At 71.2% G+C, this 10996-nt stretch overlaps 1 protein-coding gene across 1 annotated transcript; it reads right to left on the bottom strand.

Annotated features, from left to right (window-relative positions):
* Positions 1 to 9549: 9549 nt before the first annotated feature.
* Positions 9550 to 10545, bottom strand: AURANDRAFT_1875 (hypothetical protein; the record flags this gene model as incomplete). Its single annotated transcript, XM_009041097.1, has 1 exon — positions 9550 to 10545. A coding segment is annotated over one exon (996 nt), but the record flags the coding sequence as incomplete, so codon positions are not given.
* Positions 10546 to 10996: the final 451 nt, after the last annotated feature.

Below are 10996 nucleotides of genomic sequence, written 5' to 3'. Positions count from 1 at the left end.
CGCGCTGCGACTTCCCCCGGCTCTGCCTCGGCTTCGTGCGGGCGCACTGCTCCGGCGACAGCGCGCGCGCGCCCAGGGCCTGCCACGTGCACTGCGGCGGCGACGACTGGCTCGAGGCGCCGTCGCTCGCGGCGGCGCTCGAGGGCGACGCCGCCGTGGCGCGCCTCGGCGCGGGCGGCGCGCTCGTCGAGGGCGGCGGCGCCGGGTCCGACGTCGTCGCCGTCGTCGGCTCCGGCGGCGCCGACGCCTTCGTCGACGAGTGCCACGCGGACCCCCTCGGCGCGTCGGGCGCCTTCGCGCACCTCGGGCGCCTCGGCGACCTCGCGGGCGACCACGCGGCGGCCGACGCGCGCGACACCGTCGCGGCGTTCGCGTTCGAAGAGGGCGCGGGCCCGGCCGCGGTCGTCGGCGCGCCGACGCTGCGCCTGAAGCTCCGGGCCGCCGGCGGCGGCGCCGCCTGCGGGCGGGTCCACGCGCGGCTCTGCGTCGTGTCCGGCGACTCGTCGGAGCGCGTCGCGGCCGGCGTCGCGGCGGTTTGTGCTGATGGCACTGCAGACGTCGAGCTGTCCTTCGCCGCGCGGACGCTGAAGCGCGGGGAGACCTGGCGCGTCGTCCTCCACCGCTGGGACTGGCCCCTCTTCCCGCCGCCGCCGGGCGGTTCCGGCGACCCGCTCGCGCCCCTCGAGGTGCTCGCGGGGTCGACGGTGTCGCTGCCGCGGCCGTCGCGCGCCGCGGACCTCGGCGCGCCGCCGCCGCCCGAGTTCCGGCCGCCGAGCGACACGGCGAAGCTCGCCGCGCGCACGGACAAGCCGCCCGCCCGCGCGCGCGCGCGCGTCGCCGACGGCCGGAAGACGGCGAAGCCGAGCCTCGACGACAGCAACAACGGCCTGGGGGTCCGCGCGGCCGTCGCCGTCCAGGACGACTACGGGTCCCGCAAGCTCGCGCCCTACGGCTCCGAGGCCCGCTACCTCGAGCACGGCGAGTCGACCTTCGAGCGCGTGCGCCTCGCCTTCGACGGCCGGTCCCACGTCCACGTCGCGTCGCGCGCCGCGTGGCACGCTGTGTGGAAATCAACCACTGGTTTGGGGGGTCCCCACCAAACTTCAGAACTCTCTATCTCGGTCAAATCGACGTCGATTCGGCTGATTTTTGGACGAATCGATTGCTCTCGTCGAGTTCTCGAAGCACATCGGAAAGCTTTGCGTCGAAACGGTCGCATACGCGCACATTGAAGTCGGGTTGAAGATTTGATTTCCACACAGGTGGCACGGCGCGGGCGACGCGCGCGACTTCGCGGCCCTCGGCGCGTCCGTCCACGTCACGTCCGTCCTCGAGGTGACGCCGACGGCCTACGCGCTCACGCACCGCCTCACGGCCAAGGTCGCGCCGCGCGGCACGCTCACGACGGACCAGCTCGCGCGCTACAACGTGCACTTGGACGGCGAGGCCACGGCCGGCGAGGCCGTCTTCCACAAGGAGTGGACGGCGACGCTGCCCCGGGCCGACTAGGGAGTCACCGGCCCCCGCCCGAGACACCCTTTCCCCCCCTGAACATGCTCGCGCCCGACGCCGCGCCGCGGGACGCGGCGCGCCGGCCTCCTCGGGCCGCCGCCGCCGCCCCCCGCGCCGCGCCGCGGCCACACGACGCTCGCTCGAACATGCTCGACCGCCCGACACCGCCCGGGCGCCCGGCCGCGCCTCCGCTTACTCGGAGCCGCGGCCGCGCGCCCGGCCCGCGCCGCGGCGCCCTCGAAAGGGGCCCGCGCCGCGCCGCGCCGCGACGACCGCTCGCCACCAAGCGTGCAGCGGTACTCCTCCGTATAACAGACACCCCAAGCACGCCTGCTACGCACGAGACAACAGTCGCGCTCGCCAGGTGCCCGCACTTCGGGGCCGGCGCGCCCTCAAGTGCGCAAGTAAGTGCGCCCGGGCCCTGACTCGGAGGAGCTCGAGCCTTCAATACTTGGGTAACCAGGGTCAACCTCAGCCTGCGTTATCAGCGGACGATGGTGGTGCACTGGGCGCGGTGGGGCTGCGCCTTCGTCGCGCTCGTCGCCGTCGCGGACGACGTGCGCTTCGAGCGCGACGTCGACGCCTGGTGGCACTCCGACGTGGCGCCGACTTTCTCGACGCTCGAGCGGGCCGTGGGCCGCCACCTGCGCGACCCCGAGGACTTTGACGCCTTCTGGCGCGCGACGCGCACGTCCGTCGACGACCTGTTGGCGGGCGTCCGGGCCCACGCGCGCAACGCGTCGCGGTTCGGCGGGCCCCACCTCCCGAACGAGGCGCTGCCGGTTCTGCTGTCGACGAAGAAGCTCGTGCCGCATCCGCTGAATGCCAGGGGCCTCCACGCGCTCCGCGCGCTCGTCGCGGCGCGCGTCATGCACGACATCGTCGCCACGGAGGCCGCCGCGGACGACTGGCCCGCGCGGCTCCTGCGGGACGGCTACGTCGCCGAGCCCTTCGACGCGGCGAACCGGAGCGCCGTCTTCGGGAGCCTCTCCGCGCTCTTCCGCCGCGACTTCTCGCGCGCGGCCGACGGCGAGGCCTGGGAGCGCTTCGCCGCGGCGCCCGACGACAAGCAGCTGTATCTCCACGTCGACACCTACCTCCCCACCTTCAAGGTCTGGCTCTTCAAGGGAGTACGGGAAGACGAGGGACCGCTCCTCTTCGTCCGGGGATCGCACGCGCCGTCCGAGGCGAAGCTCCGCTGGCTCTTCGAGCGCACGAGGCATTTGACGTCGCCGGCCGCGCTGCCGCCGCCGTCGCCGGAGACCTACGCCGCGTCCGGCCCCTTCGACGAGCGGACCTTCGGCTTCGAGGCGAGCCTCCGCTTCGAGGGCTTCGACCCGCGCGCGAATCGAATCTTCAACCCGACTTCGATGTGAGCGTATTCGCATGGTTTGACGCAAGTACCTTCGGTGTGCGTCGAGAACGTGATGAGAGCCATCGATCCGTCCAAAAATCAGCCGAATCGACTTCGACGTGACCGCGCGAGCGAGGCTCGACGTTTGGCGGGGATCACCCAGCTCGCTGTTCGATTTCGGCACAGGCTTCGACCCGCGCGACGCCGCGGCGTCCGCGCGCGCGCTCGCGGCCGCGGGCTTCGGACCGCCGGCGCCCCTCGGCGTCGGCGGCACCCACGTCGTCGTCGTCGCCGACACGTCGGGCCTCCACGCGCGGGGCCTCGCGAAGCCCGGCCGGCGCCGCGCGCAGCTCCTGCCGCGCGTGTGGAGCCTGCCGCGGCTCCTCGTCGACGACCCGCCGCCGGCGAGCTACGGCGAGGCCGCGGGCGGAGGCGTGAACTGCGCACCGCGGAAGAACGTGTTCCACTGCGACCGCTGGCCGACGCAGTGCGCGCTGCCCTAGGGCGCCCGGTCTGGTTTTAGGGGGGCGAGGTCCGGCCGCGGGAGGACGTCCTGCCAGGCCCGCGGCGCGCCGGCGCCGTCGAGGACGACGGTGTCGAGCACGCGCATGGGCGCCCCGGCGAGCCAGCCGCTCGACCAGTCGAGCCAGCCGCTCGACCAGTCGAGGTCGCCCATGGCCGCGCGAGCGGGGGGACGGTGGGCTGCCCGGCTCCTAGGCCGCGGCCATCGACAGCCCAACTACCGGGTGCACCGTGCCGGCAGCATCGGCAGCCAGAAGCCCGGGCAGCGGCTGCCTCTCAGGGCTGCCCGAGCTCGGCGGCCAGAAGCTCGAGGCCGCGCTGGACCCGCGGCGCGCGCCGCACTTCATCGTCTTCGCGGGCGAGCGGCGCGGCGACGGCGGCGACGACGGCGACGGCGAGCCGGCGAACGACGAGGACGCGCCCGGGGCCGTGCTCGAGACGTTCCGGCGCGGCGACGCGTCGTCGTGCTCCGGCGTCGTCGCGCGCCGCGACGGCTCGCCCGCGCGCGTCGTCCACGCGCGGCGGCTGAACCGGCCCGGCCGGCGCCGCGCGGGGCGCCTCAAGGTCTACGACAAGTGAAAGATGGTGCATATGCGCGAAGGTTGGGTGCTTGTGCTGGTGTTCGTTGTTGGTGGACGTCATGTCCTTGGCGGCGAGGTTTGCGATGGGAACAACAATAAGCTATCGAATTCAGATTGTAGCGACTGTATGTCGTCTATTCAAACATCGGCGAGTGGATGTGGGTCGTTTTGGGGAGAGGCTTGCTACCAGTGCTGCTACGAAGACTCGGGCTCTTCCAGCTATGACAATTTCTTCACCTGTACCGAATATAAGACGTGGACGGACGCTACATGCCTGAGCGCGTTCACATGCTGTCTCGAGAACTTTAGATGCTCGGATGGAGACTATTGTGACTATGCGTGGTCGCTCGCGTACGCGTCTCTGACGAACTGCGACGGCACACGAGCCCCGACACCTCGTCCGACGATGACTGACTGTTTGCCGACAGGCTCGTACAACTGCCAAGGGTCCACGGGCGGCTTCAACGCCGGCAATTCGGTCACCGTCTCGAGCACGCGTTTCTACTGCTGCGGCTCCTCGAGTTCCTCTGGCCAATACTGTACGTTGTCCTCAACCTCGACTCTCGTAACACTGGCTCGCTCCATAGGTCAGGAAGAGCAGGACTGTAACCTCTGGCACCCGCCGACGCCTCGGCCGACGCCCGAGCCGACGCCTCAGGCGCAGCCGACGCCCGAGCCGACGCCACGGCCGACACCCGAACCGACGCCAATGCCGACACCCTGGGCGGTCGACTGTACGAACATCGTCTTCCCTGGGGGCATCTCGTATGATGACGCAAACGAAGCCTGCTCGAACTGCTGTGGCGCGCAGCGCGACTGGCGGGCGTCGACCTACAACGGCGTGTCGACGTATTCATGCGAGTGCACCGGTGCCATCGCCACGCCTCGTCCCACGCCCCAGCCCACGGTCACGCCTTGGACCCCTGTCCCCGTGAGCATCATTCCAATCGGGTATCCTGGTGGATTGGACTGCGAAAACAACGTCAAAAGCACTTACGAGAGTCGAGCCTACACGACGGAGGAAGAAGACCTGGCCCGAGGGTCCTGCGAGGCCTGTTGCAATTCCTTCGACATGTAAAACCGTGTTTCACATACGACTATCAGGACTCGATCATCGATGTCACCTGCGAATGCTGCGGCGAGCGCGGAGATGATCACTTGACCGTAGACGACGATGACGACGACGGCCTCCCCGTGGTCGTCATCGCTGCGGCCGGCAGTGGTGCCCTCCTCCTCGCGTCGGCCGTTGTCTTTGGCGCCTACACAGTCTTCAAGCCGCAGAACCCCCCCGGGATCGACCCCGTGACGGGCCAACCGCAGGTCGCCGGCCCCGTGGGCGTCGGGAAGGACATGCTTTAATTTAGACTGAGTCCCCCTTCTATTCCTCCCTTGGCGCCGCGGCTAACTACTAGTAAAAGTTAGTACTAGCAGAAGCGGTCCCCAGACGCCGGTTCCTGACGGACTGAGCGTCTCGATGAAGCTGGGAGCGTCCTAGGAGCCCCTGGCGCGTCCAACTCGCGCGGACGCGCGTGGTCGCTTGCCACCATTAACATGACTGTGTCGGTGGAAAAAGGAGCCGGGCGACCTCGGGGGGGGGGGCGGGGGTCCGCGCGCGACGCGGCGCGCGGGCCGTCACTGCTGGAGGGCGGCGGGCGGCGGGTCCCACGTCGTCGCGAGGGACGACCGGTTCCAGTAGTAGGCCTTGCCCGTCTTGTGGTCGAGCGCGCGGAGCCAGGCCGAGCCCGCGGGCGGCTCGGGCTCGGACGGCGCGTCGCGCGCGGCCTCGAGGGACGCCATCCAGGACGCGCGCTCCTCGGCGGACGGCGCCGAGAGGACGAGGGCGCCCCGGGCGTGGCCGACCTTGTCGACGACGAAGGGGAAGCTCAACCGGCTCGGCGAGTCGTCGGCCCAGAGCGCCCAGACGCGGCCGACGTGCGCGAGGCGGTGGACGCCGAGGGGCTTGGACGTCGCGCTCGGCGGCGCGTCGTAGTAGGCGAGGGCCTGGTCCTTGAGCTGGAAGAAGCGGCGCTTCGCGCGGCGCTTCTCGCGGAGCCGGTCCTCGACGGTCCCGGGCGCGCGCGGCGGCGGCGCGCCGGGCTCCGCGTCGCGGAGGCGGCGCCGCGTCGACGCCGCCAGGGACCGCAGGTGCGCCGGGGGCACGTCCTTCTCGAGCCAGCCGCTGAGGCACTTGGCCAGCGCGCGCCGCGGCCGGAGCACGCGCGACTCGAACCACGTGCGCACGAGCGCGGCCGCGAGCGCGCCGCGCCGCTCCTCCGGCGCGTCGTAGCGCAGCGCCTTCTCGACGTGGAGCACGAGGGCCGACGACGGCGCGAGCTTGGCGTTGAGGAGCGCCTCGAGCAGCTCCCAGCCGCGCGACCGCGACGCCGGCGACGGGTTCCGCTTGAGCTGTTTTAGGGTTTGCGCGTAGGCCTCGTCGACGAGCTTCGGCCGCTCGCGGCAGTCGCAGACGAGCTCGTCGCTCAGGACGTCCGGGTTCGAGTGGGGCTTGACGCTGTCGCCCATGAAGCCCGCGATCTTGCCGAACGTCCTTCTCGCCAACTCCTTGCCGTCTTTGTCGCCCGCGACGAGCCGCGTCAGCGAGCTCCGCAGCGGGTGGAGCGCCGGGTCGACCCAGACGAGCATGGTCGCCATGGCCTTGCGCAGCGCGAAGTCCGGCGCGGGGTCGCTGAAGCGGAGCTCGACGAACTCCGCGGCCGTCTTCAGCGCGGGCGACGTGCCGAGCTCGAAGAGGGGCGTCGCGGGCCGCCCGTCGGCGCCGTTGGCGAAGTGGGCCGGCAGGTCCACGTCGAAGAGGTGCGCGTGGAGCCGCAGGGACGCGGCCGCGGCGAGCTCGTCCTCGTCGTCGCCGAGCGCCGTCGCCATGCACACCTTCAAAAACGACGGCTCGGGCAGGTCGAGGTAGGACTTGACGATGCGCACGTCGTCGTTCTCGAAGCCGATGGCCGCGGCCTCGGCCGCGACGCTCCGCATGAGGCCGTCGCGGTCCAGCGACTTGCGCGCGTCGACGGCCGCCGCGACCAAACGCGCGAGCCGCCGGAGCAGCGCGCGGCTCTGGGCCGTGAGCATGCCGTCGTGGTTCAGCGCCGACGCCGCCTCGAGGGCCGCGCTCAGCGCCGCCTGCGTGCAGGCCTCGATGGCGGCCTTGAGGCGCCGGTGGCAGTCGTCGACGGTGTCGAGCGTCGCCTTGGCCGTCGCGACGACGCGCGCGGCGCCCTCGGCCGTGAAGCGCTGGAAGCAGTCCTCGACGGCGGCCTCGTCGACGCAGTCCTCGAGGCCGAGCTGGCGCGCGCAGTAGAGCCGCCGCCGGAGGCGCAGCACCGCGGCGTCGTCGGAGACGTCGCGCGCGCACGTCTCCAGCGCCTGGGCAGGAAAAGAGAGATTCAACGTCGCTTCAACGTGAGTGTTCCGCGCGCGCGCGTTCCGGGAAAGCATCCACGCTTCGAGGCCGTTCCAAGAGATGATCGCTCGTCCAAAAATCAGCCGAAACGAGTGGAAAACGGCCGAGATAGGAGCCTTTGAAGTTGGGAATTTCGCTCTCTTTTCCTGCCCTGTCGAGCGCGTCCAGGATCTCGAGGCGCACGGAGCAGCCCGCGACGACGTCCTCGGCGAGCTGGACCTCGCGCCGCAGCTCGTCGTCGAGGTGCGCGACCTCGGCGTAGCAGCCCAGCTTGGCGTCGACGGCCGGCTGCGCGTACTTGGCGGACTTGAAGTGGCCCAGCAGCGCGCGGACCGCGCCGTCCGCGTCCAGGAACGCGTCGCCGGCGTCGCGGTCCCAGCGCCCGCCGGCGCAGCGCTTCGCCGACCGGCGCAGGTCGAGGAACGCCTCGGCCGCGTGGAGCGCGCGCGCGTCCCCGCCGTCCGTGAGCCCGAACGTCGCGGCGGCCGCCGTCGCGTGCTCGAGCGCGGACGCGCGCACGGACGCGCCGCCGCAGGCCCGCAGCGCGTCGGCGTCGTCGAGGGACATGGTCTCGTGGTGGAGCGCGTTGAGCACGTTGCCCAGGAGGCGCCGCTCTTCGAGGAGCCGCGCGAGCGCGGCCTCGCACCGGTCGAGGTCGCCTGTGTGGAAATCAAATCTTCAACACGACTTCAATATGCCCATATGCGACAGTTTCGATCAGCCCTTCCGCTGTGCTTCGAGAACTCGACGAGAGCAATCGATTCGTCCAAAAATCAGCCGAATCGACTTCGATTTGACCGAGCTAGAGATTTCTGAAGTTTGGCCCCGACGTCCCAGCTCACTGGTTGATTTCCACACAGGAGGTCGCCCGCGCAGAGCTCCGCGGGCGCGGCGACGGCCGCCGGGTAGGCCCCGTGGACCTCCGCCGCCGCCGCGATGGCGCGCCGCAGGATCGCCTCGTCGGGCGGGCTCGCGGCCAGCGCGTCGCGGAGCGCGGCCGCGAGGCCCTCGCGCGCCGCGCAGAGCCGGAGCGTCGCGTCCGCGTCCGCGGCCACGGTGGCCACGATGGCCGCGACGACGTCGGCCTGGGTCCTGCAGGACACGTCGCCGGACGCCGCGGCGAGCGCCGCCGCGCACGCGCTCCGGCACGCGGCCCACGCGTCGTCGCCCGCGACGGCGTCGCCGTCCTTGGCGAGCGCGGCCGCCGCGGCCGCGCGCGCGGCCGCGAGCGCCGCGCCGAGCTTCGCCGCGACGCCCGACGCCTCGAGGCGGTGCTGCTCCAGGGCCTTGGCCGCGCGCGCGAGCTCCGCGGGCGACGACGCGAACCAGTCGAGCGACGCGCGCGGCGGGATCCGCGCGGCGTCGTGCGCGGCCGCGAGCTCCCGCAGGCGCACCTTCTCCTCGTCGAGGGCCTTGAGTAAGGCCCGGCCCTCGGCCTCCTCGGGGGCGCCCATGGCGCTGCGCCCGTAGATGCGCACGAGGCGCTCGAGCGTGCCCAGCGCCTCGCGGAGCGCGGCCTCGTCGGGCTCGCCCGGCGCGGCCGTCGCGGCGCGGACGCCCTCGACGGCGCGGCGCCGCTCGACGACCATGGCGTACATCTGGTCCACCTTCTTGAAGACGGCGCTGTCGAGCTCGAGGCGCCGGCCCTCCTCGACGAGCGCCTCGAAGTGGTCGTCGACCTGGTCGATGGACCGCCGCGCGAGCTCCTCGAACTTGGCGTCGAGCTCCTTCTCCCGCGCGAGCTTCTCCTTGAGCGTGCGCAGGCGCCGCAGGTCCCGGCTCTCGAAGCGCGGCGTGCCGATCTGGGCGAGCGCGGCGTCGACGAGCTCCGGGTCCTTCTTCCGCTTCGCCTCCGCGTAGCGCTCCGCCGCGAAGGCGAGGACGCGCCGCAGGTTCCTCGCGAGGCGCGCGCGGGCGCCCGTGCCGATGATGAGGGCGACGTAGAACTCGACCTTCTTGCGCATCTTGAGCAGCGGCTGCTGCTGCGGCGACCGCCAGAGCACGAGCGACGCGCCGACCTTGCACTCGGAGACCCGGGGCTCGCCGGCCTTCTGGGTCTTCTCGAGCTCGCCGAGGAGCGCGGCGACGCTGCGGCGCTTGCCCGGCTTGTCGTCGATGATGACCGCGCGCGGCGCGGGGAGGCCCCCGCGGCCGCGCGTGTTTGGCGGCGCCGCGAGCCAGAAGCGGCGGTAAAAGTCCGCGAGGGAGCAGCGGAAGGGGTAGCCCTGCTGGCGGATCGTGACGGCCTCGAAGACGCCCGCGAAGTTCAGCTGGTCGTAGCACATCGTGCCCTCGAACAGATCCGGCTTCTTCGCCTTGTTCGGCTTGATGCACCTAATATAGTGCGGCTCCGCGTCGTTGAGCAGGCGCATGAGGTCGCCGAGCTGGCTCACGAAGCGGCCGCTGCAGGTGACCTTGGAGCCCTTCTTGTGGCCCACGGGGCCGTCGGGCGCGAAGAGGTTCGCGACGAGCGTGTTGGACGACGCGCACATGCAGTCGGCGACGTCGTCGTAGAGCCGGTCCTTGTTCTTCACGAGGAAGCCCTCGACCTCGTACTTGACGACGCCCGCGTAGTGCTTGAGCAGGAAGACGTCGGGGTTGCGCTTGTCGAAGCCGAGGCGCGCGTGGTCCTTGAGCGCGCGGTGCAGCTTCGACACGTACTGCTTGTCGGAGCCGCCCGGCGCGCGGACCTCGTCGTCGAGCATGCGGAACATGCCGCGCGCGCGGTGCTCGACGAGCTCGATGACGTCGGCGTTGGAGATGTAGTGGATCTCGGCGAAGGGCACGCCCTCGGCCTTGTAGACCGCGACCTCCTGGTCGAACGTGTGCTTGGTGAAGTGCTGCTGGAGCTTCTCGTTGCAGAAGTTGATGCAGAGCTGCTCGAAGGAGTTGCGCACGAAGATCTCGAAGCCGAAGATGTCCAGCGCGCCGATGCTGTAGTCGACGCCGCCTTTCTTCGTCGACGCGGACGCGAGCGCCGCGTTGACGCGCTGCACCGTCGCGCGGAACAGCGCGCCGTACGCGTGCTTCGCCAGCGCGTCGCGGCAGTCCTCGGCGTCCGCCGGGTTCAGGTTGGCCTTGAGCGCCTGGCCGCCGACGCTGATGGTGCGGTGCGTGAGGCACTCGGCGAGCGCGTCGTGGGACACGCCGAAGGCCTCCGCGCACTCGGAGCACCTGCGCGGGAAACGAGTGCGCAAGTCCCAACTTTGGGGGCTCCTATCTCTTTCCACTCGTTTCGGCTCATTTTTGGACGAGCGATCATCTCTCGGAGCGCTCTCGACGCGTGGATGCTTTTTCCGGCACGCGCGCGCGCGGAACACTCATGTTGAAGCGAACGTGAAGCACTCTGTTCCCGCGCCGCCGAGCACGCGTCCATCGCGTGGCCCGCGACCGCGGACCCGCGGCGGTGCCGCTTGCCGCCGGCGTCGAGGTCGCCGACGACGTTGGACCCCTCCTCGGCGCCCTCGGCGAAGTGGATGCGGCTGCCCAGGAGGACGCCGCAGCACGCGTCGAGCAGCTCGTCGACCTCGCCGGCGACGTACCCCAACTGCGTCAGCGCCGCCGTGAACGCCTTCCACTCCTCGCCGTCGTCGATGGCGTGGACGGCGA

The sequence above is a fragment of the Aureococcus anophagefferens genome, assembly GCF_000186865.1.
Source record: "Aureococcus anophagefferens unplaced genomic scaffold AURANscaffold_19, whole genome shotgun sequence".
Taxonomy (NCBI): domain Eukaryota; class Pelagophyceae; order Pelagomonadales; family Pelagomonadaceae; genus Aureococcus; species Aureococcus anophagefferens.
The sequence above is the reverse complement of the archived record's forward strand: the minus strand, read 5'-3'. Positions and strand labels throughout refer to the sequence as shown.